Here is a 24,280-nt window from a genome sequence, read left to right on the forward strand (position 1 = left end):
ATGAGTGAGAGGGGCCTCAGCAGCTCGAGGAGGAGATACGACGATGAGGAAGGTGAGCAAAAAACCTCAGGATGCCCCAAATGGCACTAGGGTCTTCCCTGCTGGCTGATGCTTCAGATCTCCCAGCGTTTGGCTCAGCACATCCCATGGGATGCTTTAAACCTGGTGGGAAGAAGGCAAACATCTCCCTGGCTTTTATTCTTTCTTGCAAGTGAGAATGACCCAGACCCACCCTCTAAAGCTTCCCTCCCCTCCCCAGATTACCACTCCATCTACATCGGGGTGCCAGTGCCCCGGGGCTACCGGAGGAAACGGCGCCGGAGAAGATCAGCTTCCAGCCGGGATAGGACAAGCGAGAGCGAGCGGCACTATGAGCGCCAGGATCACTCCGACACTGACGACGGCGGCCACGGCTGCTATGAGAGCGGCAATGACAATGCCAGCAGGACCAGTGAGTGGTCATTCGGCTTCCCAAAACAGCAAGAGGGCTTTGGCAACATCATTTAATCCAGGATTAAGTCACCCTCCGTGCACCTACCCACCTTGCTTGGTCCGGTGTTTGCATTTCCCAGCGCTTCCCAAGTTCATTTTTCCCTGTGAATGTCTCTGAGAACAGGGTGTAAAATGGGATTTCAGGCTGCTTAGGTGATGGGTGGGCTATAAAGAGGTTGTCCTTGCCCTCAGGAGGCTGTGCTTGCCCCTGGGAGATTGCTAAGGGGGAAATGGGGTGATGGCAGGGTCCTGGGGTGCAGACATCCTCTGGGCATCACTCCTTGTTCCCAACAGGCTTTTGCCTGGGGCTTTGCCCGCTCTCCTTAAATCTCCTTAGCAAAGATTAACATTTTGCACAGCAAAGGAGCTGCGTTTTTATTTACCCCCCCTATAGAAATTTGCATTTGGGTTTATGTCAAGCAGACCACGTCACAGCTCAGCAGTGCGGGCAGGGGCTCAGTGTGGCTTATCCCTATGGAAGGAAAAGTTCCCTTATTGCCTTTCATTGTGCCGCGAGCAAGACCATGTCACCTCCTTTCCACAGTAAATGCCACTGGGATATAACACTGACTGGTTTTGGGAGGGAAAAGTCATTTTATGGAGGGAAAAGACCCCAAAAAGCCTTAACTCTGCATCAGCCACGTTTTCCTTTTGGAAATGTTCCTCATTTGGGTGTTTTTCCCAGACAAAAAATCTCTGCCCTGAGCTTGAAGGGGGTTTTCCCACCTGGCTCTGGGTGGGAAACAAGCCCCCTCCACAGAATAACCCCAACCCTTAGATTTCTGTCCTCCCACATTTCCCTCCCTCCCCTTTCTTGCTCACTCCATCCCGCTGCCACTCACCTCTCCTACACGCATCCCGTTTGATTTGGTAACTTCCCGTCATGAGAGCTAAAGGGAAAGGAAAGTGCTTTATATTCTCTATAATCTGCTCCTTAAGCCTTGGGAGTTTAACAAGCCTGAGTGGATAAAGGAGGAAGTTTGGGGGTTGTGGTTTTTTTGTACCGTGCACTGAAGGTTTGGTTGAGCCAGGAAGAAACGGGAGAAAAGATGGAAACGATTCCAGGTAGGTGATTTCCATGGCTCTTCGGTGTCCGCAATGGGGGAGCTGGAGAGGAGGAAAAGCTCCTGGGTTTATTTGGCTTTGCTTTTCCTTTGCAAAATCAACTTGGGAGCCAGCGTGGGCTTGGGTTGAGCGTTTGCTTGGGGCACCAAGCTCCAAAGCTCACCCCAAATATAAGGTGGGGACACATGGGTCTGTATCATCTTCCACTGCTCCCCAGCAGTAGGGAAGCAGAGAAATGGCTATTTGAAAGAAGAAAAATCTCCCAGAGATGGGGTTTTCTTGAACAGGAATGGAGCATCTAATCCCGTGGGATGTGCACCTCAGTCTTCTCTATCCTGGGGGGGAAGGGACCATTCTAACCCATGAAACCCCGGAAAAAGGCTGTTGTGTGTTCAGAAGGACCACAACAGTGCATGGTTTGTATGCCAGAGCCTTAAATAAGGCTTAGTCCCACTGCCCAGCTGGATTGCAAACCCCAGAAGGCACCAGGTTCGTCCATCCCCTATTTTATCACCTTTTTAATTATACCTAAAACCAGAACAGGAATTTTGGCTTGGAAAAGCATTGCTAGGTGACGTTTTACTGCTGGATCAAAGTTGGGGTGTGAAGGGCTCTGTGAACCTCACGTTAAAGGAGGTATAAATCAGTGTGACTGATCTCTCCTGTCTGATTATCCATGGAAATGAAGGTTCTTGCATATGTGAAATTATCCCATATTAAGGCTAAGATGGATGTGGTTCTGGCAACTTGGTCCAGTTGAAGATGCCCTTGCTCACTGCAGGGCGTTGGAAAGTTCCTTCCAACCCAAACCATTCTCTGATGCTCACCACTGTTAATGCCGAGCTAATTCTGTGTCTGTGGGCTCAATTCTGATCCACTGCATCTGAAATCACAGCGCAGGTTTGATTTCAAACAGCTGGGGTGTTTTCCCATCATATAAGCTGGTTCAAGGAGGTATAGATCTGCTCTGGGCACCCGTTGAACTGTATCTTGCAGGAAATAGGTGCAGATTTTGGCACGGCTTTGTGGGTTTTAGCCAGTGTCACTGCATCTGAAAGGTGCTCGCTGCAGGGGGCTGGAACTGGATGAGCTTTAAAGGCCCTTCCAACCCAAACCAGTCCATGATTCTGTGATCAGCTGTAGCCTTGTGTTCCCCAGAGGTGCCAAGCCCTGGTCGCTGCTATTCTGTCTATATTCCCCAGCTGCTTTCCAGGATTGATTTAGGTGCTGAATCAAATTCCTAGCAGGAAAAAGCAGGATGTTGGTGCTGTCCCAGGCACGAAAGGGTCCTGCAGGTGAACAAAGCCCATGAATTCTGGCTGTGTGGCCAAGCCCCAGCATTGTTGGTTTAGCAACCGGCTCTTTGCTCGGGTCAGTGAGCGGTGGGGAAGCCATCAGGAAGCTCATGTTATGTGTTGAGAGGTGGGTTTATTCCTTAAACAGGGGGAGAGTGGGGAAAAAGCTCCGAAAACCATCTTAAAAAGCTCTTTATGTGCAAATTTGCCTTTACCTTTAGTGGTTTCCAGTGGATAAAGTGTGTCACAGCCCCGACACCCCAATACAAGATGCTTGGGGAACCCTCTGGCAGGTTGATGCAGGAGAAGGGACCCTTCTTAAGCACTGAAGGTGGGAATTTGGGCAGAGCTGGGAGCAGCCACCGCCAAGCCAAAGATCTACAAAGCTCCAACCCTTCGCCTTTCTCTGCTGCAAAAACCATGAGTTCCCCTTTTTGAACAAATCCATCCGGAGATTCCACCCAAACCAGTAAATTCACAGTAAATTTCCAGTAAATTCCCTTATTTCTACCATTTTCCATGGTCTGGCTCGTGTATTTGCTGTGATTTTTGCAGGATATGTCAGATTTGGTCTGCAGAGCACAGCATGAGGCCGAGGTGAGGGGGTTGCCAGGACCGCACTGATTTCATTCCCTCTTACAGGAACAGCACTTTAGGCTTAAAGAGCCTGAAGCCCTCCAGGCACGTAGCCCAGCTCTAAAATTAACAGGAATATTAATAATCATAATAATGAAGCTTATGGAAGTGGAAGGAGGAACTTGACAACAGGGCTTTAGTCCTGGTGGTGGGGTTTAAAGGGCTTAAGCAGTTAAGCAGGCTCAGCCTAGAGCAAGGGACATCCTATTCTTTCACGGCCACTGCGACTTGGTTCGTCTCCTTTGATGGAGAGAAAAGGCAATGTTCCCATTTTCCCCCTCCTCTCGTGCATGGCAATTTAATTACCTGTTTTTTGGGTACTGTATTACCCACCTTTCTTATTCCCAGGTTTGAGAACAGAAGAATCCTACTAACAAAGACATTTCCAAGCTGGATTAATTCCTACTGTATTAGGAGAGGGATAAGATCCAAGATTTGATTAAATATATACCATTTCCATGAAGCCTGGCACAGGGCTGAGTTTAACCTCTTTTATGGATAACAGGGCAACTGGAGAGTGGATGAGTCCATGCCACTTCCAGGTTCATATCCCAGTGTTCAACTCCTCCCTGCAACCACTATGATGAGGCTTTACTAGAGAAGCACCTGAAGATGGAAAGGGTTAAAGGAAAACCCAGCCTGGCTTTGTCTTCTGGACGAGAGGGCAGATCCATCAGCTTTCCATGGCCATTGGATGAGTGCATTCCATGGGAAATGCTCCAAAGACGAAAAACCCTTTTCCCATCAGTTGGTAGCTTTGTCAGGAGATGACATGCTGCTGCTCCTTTTCCTTAACATACCACAGGAGGCAACAAGTGGCCTTCCCTGTCTGGTGGCTTATTTGCAGCAAGAAGTTGGATTTTTCCTGCAGAAATGGTAAATTTTTATTATTCCACTCAAAAAAATACATGTTCCCCTTGGAAATCCAGTGGGAAAACATGTTCTGAGCGCTTGTGCATCCAGATATACAGTGCTGGAGACCATAAGGATTTGATTACTGAGAGCAGACAGCTCGAACCTTGCAAAATCAGGCTCTGTGGTAGGGAAAAAATGTGGGATACCCCATGGAAACAGGGCACATAGTGCTCCTGGAAGGGGAATTTGACTGTGTTGTATATAGGGCTGGCCACATTCCTTAATTCCCAGCCCAGACCTATGGATTCTTCTACACAGCCTCTGCTCATCCTTTGACCAGCATTCCGCATCTCTTTGCACAGGGATTTTGGGAGAGGATTACTTAGAGTTCTCTGAGTCCTCAGTGTCTCTCACCTTAAACATTTTCCTCAAAACCTCCTTTTTCTACCCCAGGATGTTAACTAGACCTGCAGATCCCTCTTTACCCACCCTGGGGCTTTCCATATGGGATCATCTTGCCTCCAGTCGATGGTAAAACCTCTTTTCCCCATCCCTGGCAGTGTCTCCGGCTGCCGAGCGCCTCCGCTACATCCTGGGGGAAGATGATGAGCCTCCCAACCCCACGCTCTTCACGGAGATGGACACACTGCAGCACGATGGTGAGGAGATGGAGTGGAAAGAGTCGGCCAGGTGAGATGGGGTGAGATGCTTTGGGTTGGAAATGTGCTGGGGAAAGATCTCCTAAAGATCCCTGCATGGAAAAAGGGTTTGGGAATGAGCATCACTCTTAAAGAGGTCAAAAAAGCTCTGCCTGGGTTAGGAGAATGCATAAAACAAGGTGTTTTGAGGGCTTGAAATGGCAGAGAAAGGGAGGAAAGGAGGAATATTTCACATCTCATCCCACATCTCCCAGGTTGGATCAACCGCAGAGCTGGAGCTTTTCTCATTCCCAGTTGTAGCATGAGAGCAAAGCCCTGCAGAAAGGGCTGGGAAGGTGTAAAAACGAGGGTAACATGTTGGGAAACTGGAGAATTAGAGCAAAGCTGGGAAATGGGAAGAGGGGATATAAGGGACATTTTCTCAGGTCTTTTTTCCCCCCACACTTGGCCAGGTCAGGATTTAAACTTCTACTCCTCAAGCAATGATACTAAAACCCACCTACATCTTTAACAGAAGTAGCAGAGTAGTTGCAAGTGGTGTTCACTTTATGGAATTAAGAGCTTATCCAAGGGGAAAATCTCAAATCCAAGTGGGATTTTCTCTTCCTAGATTCAACTGTGTAAGGGCTGGTAGGGCTGGGGGATTTTGGGGAGCTTTGGGATGGGTGTCAGGGATGCTGATGGTATCCCCAACCCTTTCCAAGCACATGTGGGATTTTTGGATGTAAAAGCTCACCTGAGGAATAAGGAGAGAGCAGGATCAGGCCCTGTGAGTGCTCATCTTGGGCTGGTTATTTGCATCCTTTGCAGGTTGGAACTGTATAATCTTAAGGTCCTTTCCAACCCAAACCATTCCATGATCCTGTGATCATCAGGTATATAGAAAGCTCTTAGCATCCTTCTCCTTGCATTGGGTTTTTCATCAGGGAGGAATTGAGATGGAGGTTTCCAAATTCCCAGCGGGAGGATGGAGGCTTCTCAAGTCCTGGATTTCCACTCTCCAGTGAGGAATGGTTCAGCCTCTTTAGCCACAGGAGAGCAGCTCCTTGCTGGGCTAAATCCACAATAAATGCCAACAAATGGAAATCAAGAAGCTGAGCACAGCAGGGAGATGGAGTTTTGCTTTGGAGAAAGGACCATGGGATGCTGATCCCGAGGCAAAGGTGCTGCTGGAAACGTGCCTCGAGTCCCACACACTGGCCCAAGTACCTACCCCATGTGCTCACCACTGGCACTAAAGGCAAATGTTATACTTCCGGGTATGCTGGGGTTTTGTCCCCACCACAGACTATTCCTAACGCTCCCAGATAATCATTTGGGGCTTTTTTAGTAGGGACACCCAGGATTCTCTCTTTGCTGCAGCATTTTAATGCACCCCCCTGTAAGCTGATACAATGCTGGGCTCTCCCCATCCTCCCTCTGCAGCTTTCATGAGCCATCAGCTATTCCCAAACCCCGTCTCCTCCTACATCATTTCCATCTGTGGCAGCCAGAGCCAAAATCCCACTTGTACCAGTTAAAAGTTGTAAGGTTAAGCCCTGTGAAGGCTTAATCCATGGAGCGTGCAAACCTCCTGTAAAGGAAAAGCAGCTTTAGTCCCCAAACTGATGTCTTGCTCTGAAGTCTTTGGTTTGTAAAGTTAAGGGATATAAGTGGAAGGGCTGAATTCCAAGGGCCTGCAAACCCCCTTGTCTCCCACCATGGGAATGAAGCCTGAGTATTGCTAAAGGGTCGCAAAGCCATTTGTATTGCCCTGTGTGCATGGCTGGTCCATGTGGATGCAGGTCCTGGCTAAGGCAGGCTCGGCTCCATGGAAAAACCTCTCCCATCTCACAGGAGCAATTTGAAGAGGGTTGAGGTCAGTGGTGGAGCTGAGAGGTTTTACTCTCCTCTGCTAGCATGCGAGCAGTATTTTGTCTAATGATGTTACTTGGTCTCTCCATTCCCATCCTGAATAACAAGCAAAACCTTTGCAGTACGAACAAATCCAGGTTTGCAAAGCTGCAGAAGGGAAACTCCACAGGAAAAGCAATTCTCTTGTTCTCTTCTCACACACCATCCCATGGCCAACCTCTCATTTCAGGTGGATAAAGTTTGAAGAAAAGGTGGAGGAAGGTGGGGAGAGGTGGAGCAAGCCCCACGTGTCCACGTTGTCCTTGCACAGCCTGTTTGAGCTGCGGACGTGCCTACAGACAGGAACAGTGCTCCTGGACTTAGATGGCTACTCTTTGCCCCAAATCATAGGTAGGAAGCAGCAGGTATTGATGGTTTCAGATGGCTATTCCCCCACATCCTAAAGTGCTGGAAACAGATTTAAATGCATGTACTTGCATGGGATTGAGCAATGACAGGAACTGAGAACCACCAACTTGGTTCAATCAGTGTTGTCTTGAGCTTTCTAGGAGGGTTTGCAGTGTGGTAACCCATGTGCCACCCTTGTTTGGTGCTTGCAGATGATGTCATTGAGAAGCAGATTGAGGATGGTCTGCTCAAGCCAGAGCTGCGGGAGAAGATAAGCTATGTGCTTCTCAGGAAGCACCGTCACCAAACCAAGAAACCAATCCACAGGTCCTTGGCCGACATTGGAAAGTCCGTCTCCTCCAACACAAGTGAGTCCCTGTGGTCCAATCTTGGTGGCATCCTTGAGTCTTTAGTGAGCCACCTTGGAGGGAGGAAGATCTCAGAAGAAGGAACTGGGGAAAACCGATAATTGAGGGCACCCAGCTGTTTATTGCATGGAGAAAGACCCCAAATAGCAACTGCGGAGGAGGCCACGAGGATGATCAGGGGCTGGAGCACCTCCTGTATGGAGAGAGGCTGAGAAAGTTGGGGCTGGAGAAGAGAAGCTGCATGGAGGCCTCAGAGCAGCTTCCAGTGTCTGAAGGGGGCTACAAGGATGCTGGAGAGGGACTTTTCATCAGGGACTATAGTGATAGGACAAAGGATGATGGGTTCAAACTGAAACAGGGGAAGTTCAGGTTGGAGATAAGGCAGAAGCTCTTCCCTGTGAGGGTGCTGAGGCGCTGGCACAGGGTGCCCAGAGAAGCTGTGGCTGCCCCATCCCTGGCAGTGTTCAAGGCCAGGTTGGACACAGGGGCTTGGAGCAAGCTGCTCTAGTGGAAGGGGTCCCTGCCTGTGGCAGGGGTTGGAGCTGGAGGAGCTTTAAGGTCCTTTCCAACCCAAACCATCCTGTGATTCTGTGGATGCTCTATCACTGGTGGCTTTAAGGGTAGGGGTAGCCAGAAGCCAAAGAGATGTCTGCTGAGGTGGACACGGGCATTGTGTGAGGGACAATGGCATTGGCGGTCACTTGGCCAAAAGGGTTTCTGGCACAGCTGCCCACAGAAAAATCCCGTCTGGGCTGGGGCTGAACCTATTTTTGAGCCATTATAAAAGGGGATTTGTTTGTTTTCAGGCTAGATTATTTACTTAGGTTTAAACTGAGGTCATCTGGTGGAGCCTGGGATTTGCCGGGCTTCATCTGCTCCCTGCCTGGACAGGAGCAGCGGCACCCACAAAGCGCACACGGAAGAGGCCATCGAGAAGCAATATTCTCACTCCATGGGCAATCCCAGGTTTCAAAGCAGCCATCATCCACGTTAGAAAACTAGATATTTGAGCTAATATTTGCCCACAAGCCTTCAAAATGGAGCTTGACTTGGAAATGTTGTGGTTAGTCCCTGTAGATAGGAAAATTATGGACATCGTCTGCATTTCTAGTTCCTTGCTGGGATGATGCATCACTTGGAGTTTGCATATAGGGCCGCCAAGGACAGGATGGTCATGGGCAGAAGCAGAAAGCTCCCTCACATTTGTTATGCCATTGGCAACTCCATGATATATGGATAAATACCACTGGAACATTGAATCAGGGTGATGCCCAGTGGGAATTTCATCATTATTTTTAGTGGGTGAGGATAGACAGATTTCAAATGTAGGGGTTTTTTTTTGGAGAATTATTGGATTAAAAAGCCAAATAAAGTGTTGGGTCATCCTAAATAACAGAAATTGTACTTCTGAACCCGTTTATAGCCTCAAAAAGAGTACTGATAAGGTGTCGGGTAATGCACGGAGCCTCTGCAGTGGGAAGACGTGGGTGAGGGCAGTTTGCTCTTTGCTAATAAGATAGGACGAGGGGGAATGGCTTTAGCCTGCCAGAGAGGAGACTGAGATGAGCTCTTAGGCAGAAGCTCTTCCCCGTGAGGGTGCTGAGGCGCTGGCCCAGGGTGCCCAGAGAAGCTGTGGCTGCCCCATCCCTGGCAGTGCTCAAGGCCAGGTTGGACACAGGGGCTTGGAGCAAGCTGCTCCAGTGGAAGGGGTCCCTGCCCGTGGCAGGGGGTTGGAACTGAATGAGGTTTAAGCTCCCTTCCAACCCAAACCAGGCTGGGATCCTATGGGTGAGATTAAAGTGCAAATGCGAGTAAGAGGGAAAAGCAAATTGCTGATGTATCAGAGCTGGAAGAGTCCCGTCTGTGCTGGGCAGCTGATTTCCAGCCTGGCCTCTTGCCTTTAGCATCACCCAATGGTCCCCTATGGGACCTGCATCTCCTCTAATCATTCCTTTCCTGCAGCCCGGAGCCCGGCCGCCGGTGCCGCCTTCCACCGCTCCACTGAGGACCTGCGGATGCGGCAGAGCGCGAGCTACGGCCGCCTGCGTAAGCCAAGGAGGGTGCTGGGGAGGTGGAAACAGGCCTAAAAGAAGCAGGAAGACCAAAATCAAGTTGTAATTCCATGGGGATCCCACCCCAGCCATCAGTGAAATGGAGTTTGTGCAGCCACAGGTTGGCTGGTATCAGTCAAACTCATATTCTTGGGTTTTCATCTTACTGCACCTGGTTTGCAAGCTTAGCTCGAATAAATAGTATGGTTTTTACTCACATTGAAGTCCTCTCACTATGCTTTCACCTTGGACGTGGGGCAGGAATTCAGCTGTGCATCAGGGGATAATTTTTCTCACCTTTGAAGACAGGCTGAGAACACTGGGGCTGTTCAGCCTGGAGAACAGAGGCTGTGTGGAGACCTCAGAGCAGCTTCCAGTGTCTGAAGGGAGTTACAAGGATGCTGGAGAGGGACTCTTCATCAGGGACTGTGGCGATAGGACAAGGGGTGATGGGTTCAGACTGAAACAGGGGAAGTTCAGCTTATATACAAGGCAGAAGTTCTTCCCTGTGAGGGTGCTGAGGCGCTGGCACAGGGTGCCCAGAGAAGCTGTGGCTGCCCCATCCCTGGCAGTGTTCAAGGCCAGGTTGGACACAGGGGCTTGGAGCAAGCTGCTCCAGTGGAAGGGGTCCCTGCCCGTGACAGGGGTTGGAGCTGGAGGAGCTTTAAGGTCCCTTCCAACACAAACCATTCCACGATTTTCTCTCTTACCTCCATCAGGTCACGCGCAGAGTCGGAGCATGAACGACATCTCAGACACACCGAGCACCGACCAGGTAATCACCCCAAAACCATCAGTGCAATGGTGTGAGAAGCATCTCGGGCATGGAAGGGACTCTGTGGTTGTGAAGGTCCATGTGAGCCTTGTGCAGCTTCACTCGGTCGATAACCATACAAATTCCTAATTAGGGAAATGAATCCATGTATTGATCCAGCTGACTCATGTGGAAGCTGTCCCAGAAATAATACCTGTGCTTGCGAGTTGAACACAGAGAGGGATATGTGAGGATGCTGATGTAGCTTGAGAGTCTCAGGATGGAGAAAACATTCCTTAAAAACTTTAGGTAGGAAAGGAAAGGTTCTTGGAAGAGTTCCAGGATCCTGCAAAAGCTTTTGCTTGACAGTCGGAGGGGATAAATCCCATCCAAGCACTCGGCACTGCAAACATGGATACAGCTCTTGAGACAATGGTCTGTGAATAGAGGCAGGTTCCATTTTTCCCTCCAATTTCACCATGATGGATGTGAATTTCATGCATTGGGAAATCTTCCCCTGCAGTTTGCTTTAAACTGGAGAGCTGGGAAGGAGCTCAGGCTGCTCGGGCAGTTTGTGGCGAGGTCTCTGCTTGATGATGGATAGATCCATAGGTTTTGTGCTGTTCTGCTGGATGTCCCATTCCCATCGAGGTGTTTTAGCTGAGAACTGCTGATGCATTCTATGGGCTTCACTTTGTTTCTGTTTGTGTGGGATTTCAGCATAAACCTAAGGGAAAACTAAACACAGTGCGGGATAAGGTTGGACAGGGCCTTGAGCAATCTGGGCTGGTAGAAGGTGTCCCTACCTGTGGCAGGGCTTTGGGACTGGATGAGCTTTAACGTCCCTTCCAACCTGAACCAGGCTGGGATTCTATGATAACAGCTTGCTTTTCCCCAGGGATGCTTGCGGGGTGATGCAATTCAGGGGGAAGCAATGGATGGAAATTCATGTGTTGCTGGGAGCCATGGACAGGGATGCCAGGAGATCAGGAAAGCAGAAGGTTTCCAGGACACCTTCCAAAATCAGAACTCTTAATAAACCAACCCAACTGCCCCAAACAAACCCCAAATCTCAGCCTCCAGCAGTGGGGTGCAGAGGGTTAATCCCAAAATATGCAAAGCATTTAGGTTTAATCACCCTATTAGACCCACTACAAAGGGACTTTTTAAGTGTTACATGAAGCTTAGTGGTCACTGTTAACTCCTGCTCTTGCTTATTCCAAGCAGCATTGGAGGAGTTGCTTTATTATTATGATTTTTTTCCATCTGGGTTTAAAAGATTAGAAAGGGGAGTGCTTGCTGCCCAGCTCACATGCCTCCCCTCATGCTGGCATATAGATTATAATAACACCCTGCCTGGGTTGGTATTGAACCCTTTTAAACTAATAATGAAAGAGCTGCAGGGAAGAAGAGACCCGGGGAGTAAATCCATGCATGAGGTTTCCTACTTCCATCATTTATTCCTGCTCGGAGGATGAGATTGAGGAGGAAAGAGCTACAAAAGCATCCCCTGTGCGCAGCATCCAGTGGTGTTTCTGCATCGGATAGGGGAGGTTGGGGCTGCAGGCTGCAGATAGACTTGCAGAAAGGCAGGGATCCTTATTTTTTGGCAGTGAATTCCATGGGGCTTTCCTTGTGTAGCACCTCCTGCAATCCACCCAGTTGCATGTCCTACCAGGGAGCTCCAGGCGTGTGGTTTCAAGTTAATCTTGGGCTTAGTGGTGGTTTGGAGTAATGAAGAAATAGAGCTTGATGAATCCTTGCTGGTTTGTTCTTGGGCATGGCTCTTAAATCCCACCTCTGGGAGTCCTGGGATTATCAGAGATGAAGAAGTTTGAGCTTATGGCTTCAGCTTTTCATTTGCAGTGTGGAAAAGGGGGGGAAAAAGTAAATTTTGGCAACCACTCCCATCCCCAACCTCGTCTTTCCAACAGCTGAAGAACAAGTTCATGAAGAAGATCCCCAAGGATGCAGAGGCATCCAATGTGCTGGTGGGAGAAGTGGAGTTCCTGGAGAAGCCCTTTGTGGCTTTTGTGCGGCTCCTCCAGGCGACGATGCTGGGAGGAGTGACAGAGGTGCCGGTCCCCACCAGGTAAGCACAATGTCTTCAGGTCCAAAGTGGTCTCATGACACAGATGGCGGTGGTCCGAGGTTGCCAACATGGTGCCTTTCCCTCCCCAGGTTCCTTTTTATTCTCCTTGGTCCTGCGGGAAAAGCCAAATCCTACAATGAGATAGGCAGAGCCATTGCGACTCTCATGGTGGATGATGTGAGTAGACGCATCACCCAGCCCTCACCAGGAACCCTATTGCCCAGTTACCCCAGCAAATGAGCTTTAAAATCCCATAATAACATCGGACACGTGTACTGGATGCTGTTCCCAGGTTGACACCTCTCCTCTCTTGACCCCCAGCTCTTCAGCGACGTTGCCTACAAAGCCCGGGATAGAGAAGACCTGATCGCTGGCATCGATGAGTTTCTGGATGAAGTCATTGTGCTGCCACCCGGCGAGTGGGACCCCAACATTCGGATCGAGCCACCCAAAAAAGTGCCCTCGGCTGAGAAGAGGTGGGTGGGAGATGTGGGGCTGGAGCCAACCCTGTGGCCATCCCCATCTCCTGGTTTGGAGATGCTGGAGCGCAGCAGCTTTGTTTGCCTTCATCCCTAGACATAACCCCTGCAGATGTTCCAGAAATGCTGCTTTTTCAGCACTTTTTTCCCCCAGAGCAGCTCAGAGCTGTTTCCACCTTTGGGCAGGGAAGATCCAGCTCTTGATCTTTCCACATTCACCCCAAACCCCAAGCTCTAATGAAGGTGGAGAACTACACCATGGCCTTGGTCATGGGCCCTGTACCAAGGCTGGGTTGGTTGGGCAGGTGCCATGGCCAATGCTGGTGGCCCTCTCCCCCCAGGAAATCAGTTTTCTCCCTGAATGAAGTGGGGCAGATGAACGGCACGGTCGGTGGTGCAGGCGCTGGGGCCGGTGGAGGAGGCAGCGATGATGGGGAGATGCCTGAAGTTCATGAAATCGGGGAAGAACTTGCATGGACCGGCAGGTGAGCAAGCACCTCACCACCTGAAAACCCATCAGTGTCCTCTCCTGGTTCACCGTGTGGTCTCAGAGGCATGAAAGGGTGAAATCCTTTTGGGCACAGGGCACTGGTCCTTCATGGTTTCTCCTCAGGTTTTGTGGTGGCCTGTATCTGGATATCAAGAGGAAGCTGCCCTGGTTCCCAAGCGACTTCTATGAAGGCTTTCATATCCAGTCCATCTCTGCCATCTTGTTCATCTACCTGGGCTGCATCACCAATGCCATCACGTTTGGGGGCTTGCTTGGGGATGCCACAGACAACTACCAGGTAAAGTCCAAGGGGAGGTGGTCTCTTTGGCTTGGGGACAGTGGGATGGGATGGGATGGGATGGGTTTTACCCTCCTTGTGCCATGCCAAGCTTTAACGCTGGAGATGGAAATTCGTTGCCAAGTGGGACTGGCAGTCCTGAAATACCTACAGAATGGGAAAACCCTTCTCAATGCCAATGCCAGCAGCAATGCGACATGGTCCCACCCATCCTATACAGATCCAAGGAGACGTCCTTAATTCCCACCTCTATCAGTGGGGCAGGTAAGGTGACACAGCATCACCACAATGCTGGGTTTGATCCATCCCCAGGGTGTCATGGAGAGCTTCCTTGGCACGGCGATGGCGGGCTCCATGTTCTGCCTCTTTGCTGGGCAGCCACTCATCATCCTTAGCAGCACCGGCCCCATCCTCATCTTCGAGAAGCTGCTCTTTGACTTCAGCAAGTAGGTGCTGGGAGATGCCAGAGGGAACTGGGACCCATCCGTACCGGGATTTGGGCTGTTCTCCAGCCCACAGCGTGCTCTCACAGGGCTGCACTTCCCTTGTTCCCACTTTCAGAGGCAATGGCATTGACTACATGGAGTTTCGCCTCTGGATCGGCCTCCACTCTGCTCTCCAGTGCCTTATCCTGGTGGCCACCGATGCCAGCTTCATTATAAAGTACATCACCCGCTTCACAGAGGAAGGCTTCTCCACCCTCATCAGCTTCATCTTCATCTATGATGCCATCAAGAAGATGATTGGAGCCTTTAAGTACTATCCCATCAATTCGGACTTCAAACCAGACTACGTGACCATGTACAAGTGCGAGTGCATTGCTCCCGACCCAGGTGAGTACACATCTTTTTCTTTGGGAAAGATGAAGGGGTTGTGGGGTCCTGCTGTGAGTAAATCCCACTGGATCATTGGCTGAGGACATGGAAGGAGGCAGCTGCCTCGTCAGCATGCAGTAGAAAGACCTTGTCCTTAGAGCCTTGTTCCCCACGGAAGGATGCGCTGGTGCTTGTCAGGACACAGCAAATGGTGCTGGAGAACTGGAGCCTCAGCCTGGAGCAGCCAGACCTAGATGGATAAAAAAGAAATATGGGGGAAAAAGGGACATTTTAGATCATTCCAGCCCTCTGCCGATGGACACTTCTCCAGAAAATAAACCGGAGGGATTTTGTTCTCTCCAGTGTCTGCGTCACCCCAGGATGTCCCACTTGGGTGTGGAAACCTCCTTGGACTGTTTTTCTTTCTCTTTCTTACTCCTTTTCATAAAGGAGAGGCCACTGAGCAGGTGGTCTTTTGATGGCTCCCCTGATTTTGCTCTTGGATAGATGTACTGGATGATCCCTCACCCGAATTGTGCAGCTCAGATTCTCCTATGGCCACCTGGAAAGGAGCAGAATCTTTGCTTTGGTCTAATGACAATGACCACCTCCTAAAAGCTAAGTTTAGCTACAAAGTCTTAATGCTGCTGATTTTGGGGAGTACCAGCTGCAGACAGAGGAGGCAGAGAGGTGTGATAGTGAAGTTCTCACCAGCAATAAAAGCATCCAAGACCTGCCATGCAACATGTTCCCAATACTTCCGTCTCTGCAAGAAGAGATCTCACCAGATTCCAGGATGGGAATAACATTTATTCGGTTGAATGTTGTATTTCTCCTTGATTTCTGTTCATCAACCACCCGCTGAACAACCTGATCCCATTGGGTTTGGAAAACTCTGCACACAGTAGAGACAACACAACCCTTCCCAAACCAAAACCCTCCCAGATCTGACCTGCAGGAAAGCAAAGCCTGATGCCATATTCCCAGGGGACCAAAATATCCCAAACAGGACCGTGATCACTTCCATCCATCCACATGGATGAAGACAAAGCCTTTAGGCTCCAGGGAGGTCTCCCCCTTTTCCAAGCCCCATCCCAAGCAAATCCCAGGCTGCCAAGAGGCATTTGCACCCTGGAACCTGAAGTTTCTTTGCAGCCTGGCCCTACTCCTTGCCCTTGCTGCCCTGGGCACCACAGCAGTGGTATCCACATTGGATTTTCCATTCCTTTAGCTCTTGAGATATGATATTTATTCCCCCCAAAATCCTTTTTTTTAATCTTCTTTTTTAATCAGTTCTGATTTTTGATTATTATAACTGATTTGTCCCATATTTGTCTCTGCTGCACACATCAATTTGGGCTGATTTCAATCTCAAGTGAGTATCGCCTTCTAAGTATTAAAACTCTTGTAATCTCTGACACTCTTCCCCCATGGGGAGGTTTTGCTGTTCTATTTTTTCCCCATGTATTTGGCTTTTCTCTCTGCTCTGCTAAGAGGGATTCTGTAGAGCTTTGGGGCCCTCTTTTACCATGCCACCAGTGGGATGCCAGCCTTTAAGTTGTAGAAGTCACAAATAAGGCTGGTTTCTGGCAAAGTAAAAGGTTATGGAGGAATAATAATAATAATAAATAAATAATAAACAACAATAATAATAGTAATAATACTAATATAATGATGATAATGCTGTTTCCTGGAACTTGGTTTTGGCAGCCCTAGGTCTCTGCATCTAACCCAGCAATCGCTTCTCCTTCATTAATCCTCTATGCCAGGGATGGAGGCAGCAGGTTGGGGCAGCCGAAATTCCCACATGACACAGGAAGAGGATGGAGCAGAGGGAAGAGGGTGGGGCAGAATGGTCCTGGACCCCGCTTAGGGGCACCCCTAAAGAATGTGGGTGCTCCTGAAGCTGTGGAGCTGCATCACCCAAAGAGCTGTGGAGCTGCTTTTTGCACTGGAAGCAAAGGTGCCGGGGGGTAGAAATGATGGAATTTTTTGCACTGAGACACCAAAACACCCTTAAAATATTTTAAAACCCCCAAACAAACCCAAAATAACAAATTTCAAGAGCAAATTGGGCATAATTGGGTGCTGCCTCCCAAAAACAAGGCTGCTTTTCCAGTCTACCCCTGTGGTTTGAAGATGCGGGTGTCGGGATGCTGGTGGCTTCCCCAGGAAGCTCCTTTAAGCTCAAGGAACTGGGAAGCTCCTAAGACTATGTCCATCCCCCCCGGGCACTTTCCAGCCCTGGAAGGAGAAGATGCTGAAGGAGAATCCATGTTTTCCACTGGCGAATGGGATTAATCAGGGAGAAGTGGCTGTGGGGTTAGAACCAGGGGGTTTTCTCCCCACATCCTGGTCTGCCCTTGGGATGCTGATCCCTGGTGGCTCTTGGAGGATGTGCTCAACCCCACATTTGCTTTGGCACCGACTGGGCTCAGCTGGGCCTCTTAGGGTGAAGCCCAGCTGCTTTGAGTGCCATAACCTCGATATTGGCCAAAACCCTTAATAACAAACTCCTTTCCCGCAGCCAATGCGACCTTGTTCGATGCTTCAGCTCCAGTGGCACCAAACACCACTAATGCTTCTCTGGTAAGCGAGCTTGCTCATCCTGATGGCAAATTTGGGACAAGGGAGGGCAAATCCAAAGGGCTTGTGCATCCGGGGAGCAAGGTATGCTAGCTTGAAGTGAGGGAAATGCAGGATTCACATTGATTTGGGTTCACGGCTCAGCTCAGCAGCATCAATTCCCCACTTTTTTCACCCAGATTGCAAAGCAGCTCCAGGATTTTCCTGTGGGTTTGGGGTTCCCAGTGGCAGGAAGCTGAGAATACCCTTTTCCTTTGACTTAAAACCCTCATTTTGCTCTTTTTGGCTGGGAAATCCCTTTTCCCCTGCAAACCCCAATTCCCTAAATGGCTAATTTTGCTTTTTGGGCCAGGAAATGCCCCTTTCCTGGCTCGCTGCAATTCCCTAAACCACTAATTTCGCTGTTTTTGGGTTTTTCTCCCCAGTACAATGCTATTAACCTCACAGCTCTGGACTGGACTCAGCTCAGTAAGAAGGAATGTCTCAAATATGGTGGCAGCTTAGTAGGGAAATCCTGTAAATTCGTGCCCGACCTGGCCCTGATGTCCTTCATCCTCTTCTTTGGGACCTACTCCATGACCTTGACCCTGAAGAAGTTCAAGTTCAGCCGCTATTTCCCCACCAAGGTAAGGGAAGTGCCAAGTTTTACCTCCTTCTTTTCCAAAGGGGAGGAAAAATGGGAGCTCCAGGAAAGGAAATCCCTATTTCTAGACATTGGTAGCGATTAGGGGAATCCTCCCTTATTTGGGATCCTTTTGGCTGCTGATTTGGCTCTTGCATGCTGAATAACCCATTCCCAAAGCGGAAAAACATCTGCATTTTGATGGTGGTACCCACGTTATCCATGAGTGAGCAGAGCTGGAAGGATGCTCAGGGAAGGATGCTGAAGCAGGAGCAAAACCCCATCCCATTAATAACTCTCTCCATCCCGTTAATAACCCTCAGCATCCCATTACTTACCCTTTCCACCCCCATTTCCCTGTCTTGCTTCCAGGTCAGGGCTTTCATTGCTGATTTTTCCAATGTCTTCTCCATCCTGATCTTCTGCGCAGTGGATGCCTGTTTCGGACTGGACACCCCTAAGCTCCACATCCCCAGTATCATCAAGGTTCGGCTGCTCCTCACCTCTCCATCCACACTCTCTTTCCAGCTTCTCAATAGTTTTGGGGATAAAACGTGGCTCCCGCAGTGTCCAGGCACCTTCTTAGAAGCTACTTTGTCTTTTCCGAGGGAATATTCTAATTCTGTGACTTCTTTTCCTTCTGTTTTTCTTTTCCCTCCCTTTTCTCTTTCATTCTTGGCAGCTGCGTAAACTTATTAGTGATTTCTCTATCTTTATGTCCATACTAATGTTTGTGGGGCTGGATGTGCTTTTCGGACTCAACACCCCAAAGCTCCAAGTGCCTACTGATTTTAAGGTAAAATAAACCCCCTTTATAGTACAACATTGCCCAAAATGTCTTTCCCCCCTGCCCTCAGTATTGCTGTGGACGATGTGGGGAGTCCCAGTGAGCAGGAAGGCAAAGTCTGGGGTTGAGGCATGTGGATGCCAGGGGTGGTTTGGATGGGAAGTGAGTGGTGGTGGGATTCTGGGATGCATACAGGATCAGAGAATCAACCGGGCTGGAAAACAGCTTCAAGCTCATCCGGTCCAACCCTTACCCAGCCCTGCCAAGGCCACCACTAACCCATGGCACTGAGGGTGTGTGAACACCTGCAGGGACGGTGCCTGCAGCCCTGCCCTGGGCAGCCTGTTCCAATGCCTGAGCACCCTTTGGGGCAGGAATTGTTCCTCAGCTTCATTTAAACCTGCCCTGGTGCAGCTTGAGGCCGCTTCCTCTTGTCCTATCACTTGTTCCTTGGGAGCAGAGACTGATCACCAGGACAGGACAATGCTCAAAGGCGATGGGGTTCAGGGTGATGTGGGGCTTCCCAAAATGCCAGTGCTGGGATTGTCTCCCTCTCTGACCCATTCCGAGCTCAGCCGTGGTGTCCAACCCTTTTCTCTTCCCCCCCCAGCCCACCCGTGTAGACCGAGGGTGGTTCGTGTTTCCCTTTGGGAAGAACCCGTGGTGGGTTTACCTGGCGAGCGCCCTGCCCGCCCTCCTCGTCACCATCCTCATCTTCATGGACCAGCAGATCACAGCCGTCATCGTCAACAGGAAGGAGCACAAGCTGCGGGTGAGCCGGGACTTGTCCCATGCTGGGGGATGCAGCATCACTTTGCGTATCGCCTGCATCTCTGCAAGCACCCCCTTTTGGGTGCTGCTGCAAGGCACAGGGGGTTTCACCCTGGCTGTGCAAAGCAGGAGCTCTCCCTTTCCTTTCAAGCTGTATTTCTGGGGTGACAAAGCCTCCAGGGTGTTAAATTAATCCAGTGTGGTGTGGTGGGGGTATGGGGTGTGCTGCAGCACAGCAGGGTGCAGCAGGAGGATCCAGGGTGCACTGCATGGGATGCAGGGTGCAGCATGGCAATGTAGGGTGCATCAGGGGGATGTATGAGAGCAATGTGGGGTGCTGCAGGGTGCACCATGGCAATGTGGTGGGGTGCATCAGTACAAAGTGGATTGCATGAGTGTGATGCAGGGTGGTTTAGGATAGTGAGGGGTGATGGAGGGTGCACTGTGGGGTTCATGAGGATAATGCAGGTTGCTTCAGGTTGACTTGAGGTGTTGCAAGGGTGTGCTGTGGCAATTTGGGGTGCATCAGGGTGATGCAGTGTGTATGAAGCAAAGTGGAGTGCTTCAGGGTCATGCAGGGTGCACCATGGCAATGCAGGGTGCATGAGGGTGATGCAGGGTGCTCTGCAGTGATACAGGATGCTTCAGGGTGATGTGGGATGCATCGATGCAGTGTGAGGTCCATCACAGCAACGATGGGTGTACCGGGGTGGTGCAGGGTGCAAGGGGGTGATGCAGGGTGCACTATAGCAATGTGGGGTGCTTCGAGATGATGCAGGGTGCACCATAGCACTGTGGGGTGCTTCAAGGTAATGCAGGGTGCACAACAGCAATGTGGGGTGCCTCAAAATGATGTAGTGTGCACCATAGCACTGTGAGGTGCATCAGGACAATGGAGGGTGCACCATAGCATTGTGGGGTGCTTCAAGGCAATGCAGGGTGCCCCATAGCACTGCAGGGAGCATCAGGGCAATGCAGGGTGCACGATAGCACTGTGGGGTGCTTCAAGGTAACACAGGGTACACCATAGCGATGTGGGGAGCATCAGGGTGATGCAGGATGCACCATAGCACTGTGGGATGCATCAGGATGATGCAGGATGCACCATAGCACTGTGGGGTGCTTCAAGGTGATACAGTGTGCACTATTGCAATATGGGGTGCATCAGGGCGATGCAGGGTGCACTATGGTGATGCAGGATGCTTCAGGGGATGCATCACCAGGGAGCCCCCACCTTGCTGGTCCCTGGGGTGAGCACAGGAACAGCTTCACAAGCCGTGTTGCCCCCCTGCCCCTCCCGGGTGCTGTGTTGCAGAAAGCCGCGGGCTACCACCTGGACCTGTTCTGGGTGGGCATCCTCATGGCCGTGTGCTCCTTCATGGGGCTGCCCTGGTACGTGGCAGCCACCGTCATCTCCATCGCCCACATCGACAGCCTGAAGATGGAGACAGAGACCAGCGCCCCGGGGGAGCAGCCCCAGTTCCTGGGTGTCAGGTGAGGAAGGCTCAGCCATGCTCTTCCTTGTAGTAAGGAACCCTAATCCAGCATGGCCTCATCCTGCTCCTCTCATCATTCCAGGGAGCAGAGAGTGACGGGCATCATCGTCTTTGTGCTGACGGGGATTTCTGTCTTCCTGGCCCCTATCCTGAAGGTAAAACATTCTTGTTCCCACATCCCTGCTCCCTCCCTGCAGATGTGGGAAGAGAAAGCTGCACTCTCCCCCACCACCATGGTCCCATATCTGGGAATGGGCTGCCACCTTCCCTGGGGTAAGCACCGCGTTTCTCCCATATCCCCAGTACATCCCCATGCCGGTGCTGTACGGAGTCTTCCTCTACATGGGTGTTGCGTCGCTGAATGGCATCCAGGTGAGTCCTCCTCCTCCTCATCTTCCTCCTTCATGTCCATGAAGTGGCAAAATGCTGGAATCTTGACCCCAAGTTTTGCACTCTAATATTTGGATGCATCCAATATTCCCAGCTGTGAGAGACAACAGATACGCAAAAACCCCCAAGGAACATAAAAATTCCCCCAAATTCCCCTTTTTGGGGGCTAAAAAAGGGCTTCTCTGGGCAACATGGGAGCCTGGGGAATGGGGCCGAGGGCTAACGCCAGCCCGCATCCCACCACAGTTTTGGGACCGCTGCAAGCTCTTCCTCATGCCAGCCAAGCACCAGCCCGACTACGTCTTCCTCCGGCACGTGCCGTTGCGTCGCATCCACCTCTTCACGCTGGTGCAGATCATCTGCCTGGCTGTCCTCTGGATCCTCAAATCCACCGTGGCTGCCATCATCTTCCCCGTCATGGTAAGAACAACCCCAGGCAGCTGCTGTAACCTCGGTTACAATCATAGGATCCCAGATTGGTTTGGGTTTGAAGGGGCCTTAAAGCTCATCCAGCTCCAACCCCTGCCACAGGCAGGGACCCCTTCCACTAGAGCAGCTTGCTCCAAGCCCCTGTGTCCAACCTGGCCTTGAACACTGCCAGGGATGGGGCAGCCACAGCTTGGCCCCATGGTGTTACCCAGGTCTGGGGATGAAAGATGCTCTTTGCAGATCCTGCTCTTGTGCCTCTCCCCTCCTAGATTTTAGCCCTGATCCTGGTGAGGCGGCTGCTGGATTTTGTCTTCTCCCAACACGACCTGGCCTGGATTGACAACATCATCCCTGAGAAGGAGAAGAAGAAAGAGGATGACAAGAAGAAGAAGAAGAAAGGCAACAAAGGAGACAGCAGCAGCGATGAGGAGGTGGGTGAGCGGCTCCCATGGATGGGGAAGGACATCCTGGACCAGCCATAGAGGAAAGGGTCCCACCAAAACCTCCAGTTTGGTGGGTCTGGGATGAAGATCTTTGATTCATGGAGGTGTTTCACTGCATTTACTGATTGAGGGGCTTTGAGTGATGCTTAGGGGATGGACAGAGGCTCCAGGGAATGCTCCAACTGTCCTGAAAGCTGGAAAATCATGGAAAATACTTAAATCATTAGGAAGAAGAGCCCAAATCCCATGGCTGAGGGAACAGCACCCACTGTATGGTGGCAAAGCATCACTAAAAACCCCTCCTTGCAGACCCTTTCCCAGGCAGAAGAGCTGAGAGGGTGTTTAGGAAGAGGAAGGCAAAGCCTCCTCCTCGTGCACCCACTCCTGGAGGTTCTGGGTCCCTTTGGGTGCTCCTGCAGCTCACCCAGGTGCTGCCTTCACCTCATTTCCCCACTTTCTTCCCCAGTTCCCACCTCCCTCAGTCATTACGATCCCTATGGAGCCCCTGCCAGCGCAGCCCCGAAATGGGGGTCCCCATTGCCTCAGCCGTAAGTAAAGAGCTCAGGAGCCCCTCCTGCATTCCCTATTGCTTCCTAACCCCCCACGCCAGGATCCGATGGCACTAACACTGCTGAGAGACGCCGCCTGGATCCATCCCGTTGGAGCAGGGAGGAGGGTTTGCTCTGTTCGAAGCAAGGGTGAGAGGATGCAGCAGGTTCAGTGCTGCTAATAACTTGTATTCCAGTGGCCAGGAAGCCAGGATTCTCCTGGATGTCCCCCATGAGCCAATGCTGATCTATTGTTCCATCATATACATATGGTTTGAGCCCTCAAAACCAGGGCTGTAGAGCTCATGGTGGCATTATCTCAGCTGTGAAAGCGCAGATGTGTTCCATTTGGTTCAACTATCAGCCTCAAACATCACACATGACAAAGCCAGCCATGACCAAAAGCAATGCAGGAGAAAGCATGGTGCCAGCAAGTTTGAATGCAATGATTCATGACTCTGTCCTCAAGCTGCTGCTTGCTGGGGCTGGTCTGGCCTTTCTCTTTGCTTAATCACCCCCAAATCAGCGTCTCCCAGGAGCTTGTCTCCTCTCCCATCGCCTGGAGGATGCAGGACCTGGTGGCACCTGGAGGGAGGGTGAGGAGTGGGTTATTGGGGGGCTCCTTCCTCACCTGGGAAGTGTTTCACCTCCGTGTCCCCCCCCAGGAAAGAGGTCCTCCACCTGGAGCTTTGCGTTCTGATTCCTCCCCGAATGGTTCAGACCTGGATCGCAGGTAAATGGCACCAAATAGGGTCCCCCAACCTGCTCACCCATCCCAGGGGACCAGCTGTGGGGAACAGTTTTGGAGTTACTGGATGGTGCTCCCGAGTGGGATTCCATGATTTTCACAACATCCCTCTGGTTTTGGGGTGCTTTTGTTTGCTGGCCCCACCTATTGGGGATGTTGGGAGCGGGGTTGAGCGGGATGGAGCATCCCAAGCCTGACACCAAAGGGTTTAGAGCACTAAAAATGCCACTTGGGCAACAGCCACAAGGATTTTTAGGATTGAGATGTTCATCTAAATCCTGAAATCTTGGGATTATTCTCCACTTCAGCTGCATGTTCTAGGCTTGTACATAGTAACAGCAAAACACCATATCTTTATAAGGTTTTACTGGTGGTAGCATCATCCTGAGGGTGCTGGGGTAGCTTTGGGATGGGAATACCCATTCCTGGATGCTCACTTCCTTGTCTCCTCCTTCTCTCCAGTATTACACTTCACCTGAAGATCTCATGCCCATCATCTCCTGCCTTTAACTACTCCCGAAGCCCCATCTGTGCCGTGCCCCAGGTGAAGATAGAGATGGAGTCAGACTATGAGGACACTGACACTGAGAAACAGCCTCGGGACATGGGCAGTGAGACCACGCTATAACCCCAAGCTGCACTCCTGCTGCCATTTATATATATATATAGATATTTCTATATTCATATATATATATAAAGCAAATTGGGCTTATTTTTCTATGTGAGAAGAAAGAGACCAGTGGCCCCAGGGCTCCGTTGCTCTGGTAGTTTTTAGTGTCATGGGTTAAATGCGTTGTGGAATTTCCTCTCTTTCTGCTGGGCAAAGGCATCCCCACTGGTGGTGAAATGGGGCTAGAAAGGTGGAATCAG

General features: G+C 50.6%; 1 protein-coding gene across 1 annotated transcript; it reads left to right on the forward strand.

Annotated features, from left to right (window-relative positions):
- SLC4A5 (solute carrier family 4 member 5) lies at positions 1 to 24,038 on the forward strand (the record flags this gene model as incomplete). Its single annotated transcript, XM_080634517.1, is given in 27 exon segments — positions 1 to 52; positions 260 to 451; positions 4,904 to 5,033; positions 7,086 to 7,246; positions 7,456 to 7,612; positions 7,614 to 7,621; positions 9,574 to 9,657; positions 10,382 to 10,437; positions 12,351 to 12,508; positions 12,598 to 12,685; positions 12,830 to 12,984; positions 13,329 to 13,472; positions 13,601 to 13,775; positions 14,088 to 14,221; positions 14,337 to 14,608; positions 17,118 to 17,179; positions 17,602 to 17,802; positions 18,171 to 18,284; positions 18,481 to 18,594; positions 19,196 to 19,357; positions 20,672 to 20,850; positions 20,935 to 21,007; positions 21,156 to 21,224; positions 21,489 to 21,662; positions 21,941 to 22,102; positions 23,328 to 23,395; positions 23,873 to 24,038. Coding segments are annotated over 27 exon segments (3,510 nt in total).
- Between the last annotated feature and the right edge of the window lie 242 nt (positions 24,039 to 24,280).

This window comes from Psittacula echo, assembly GCF_963264785.1.
Source record: "Psittacula echo genome assembly, chromosome: 25".
In the NCBI taxonomy this organism is placed as follows: Eukaryota; Metazoa; Chordata; class Aves; order Psittaciformes; family Psittacidae; genus Psittacula; species Psittacula echo.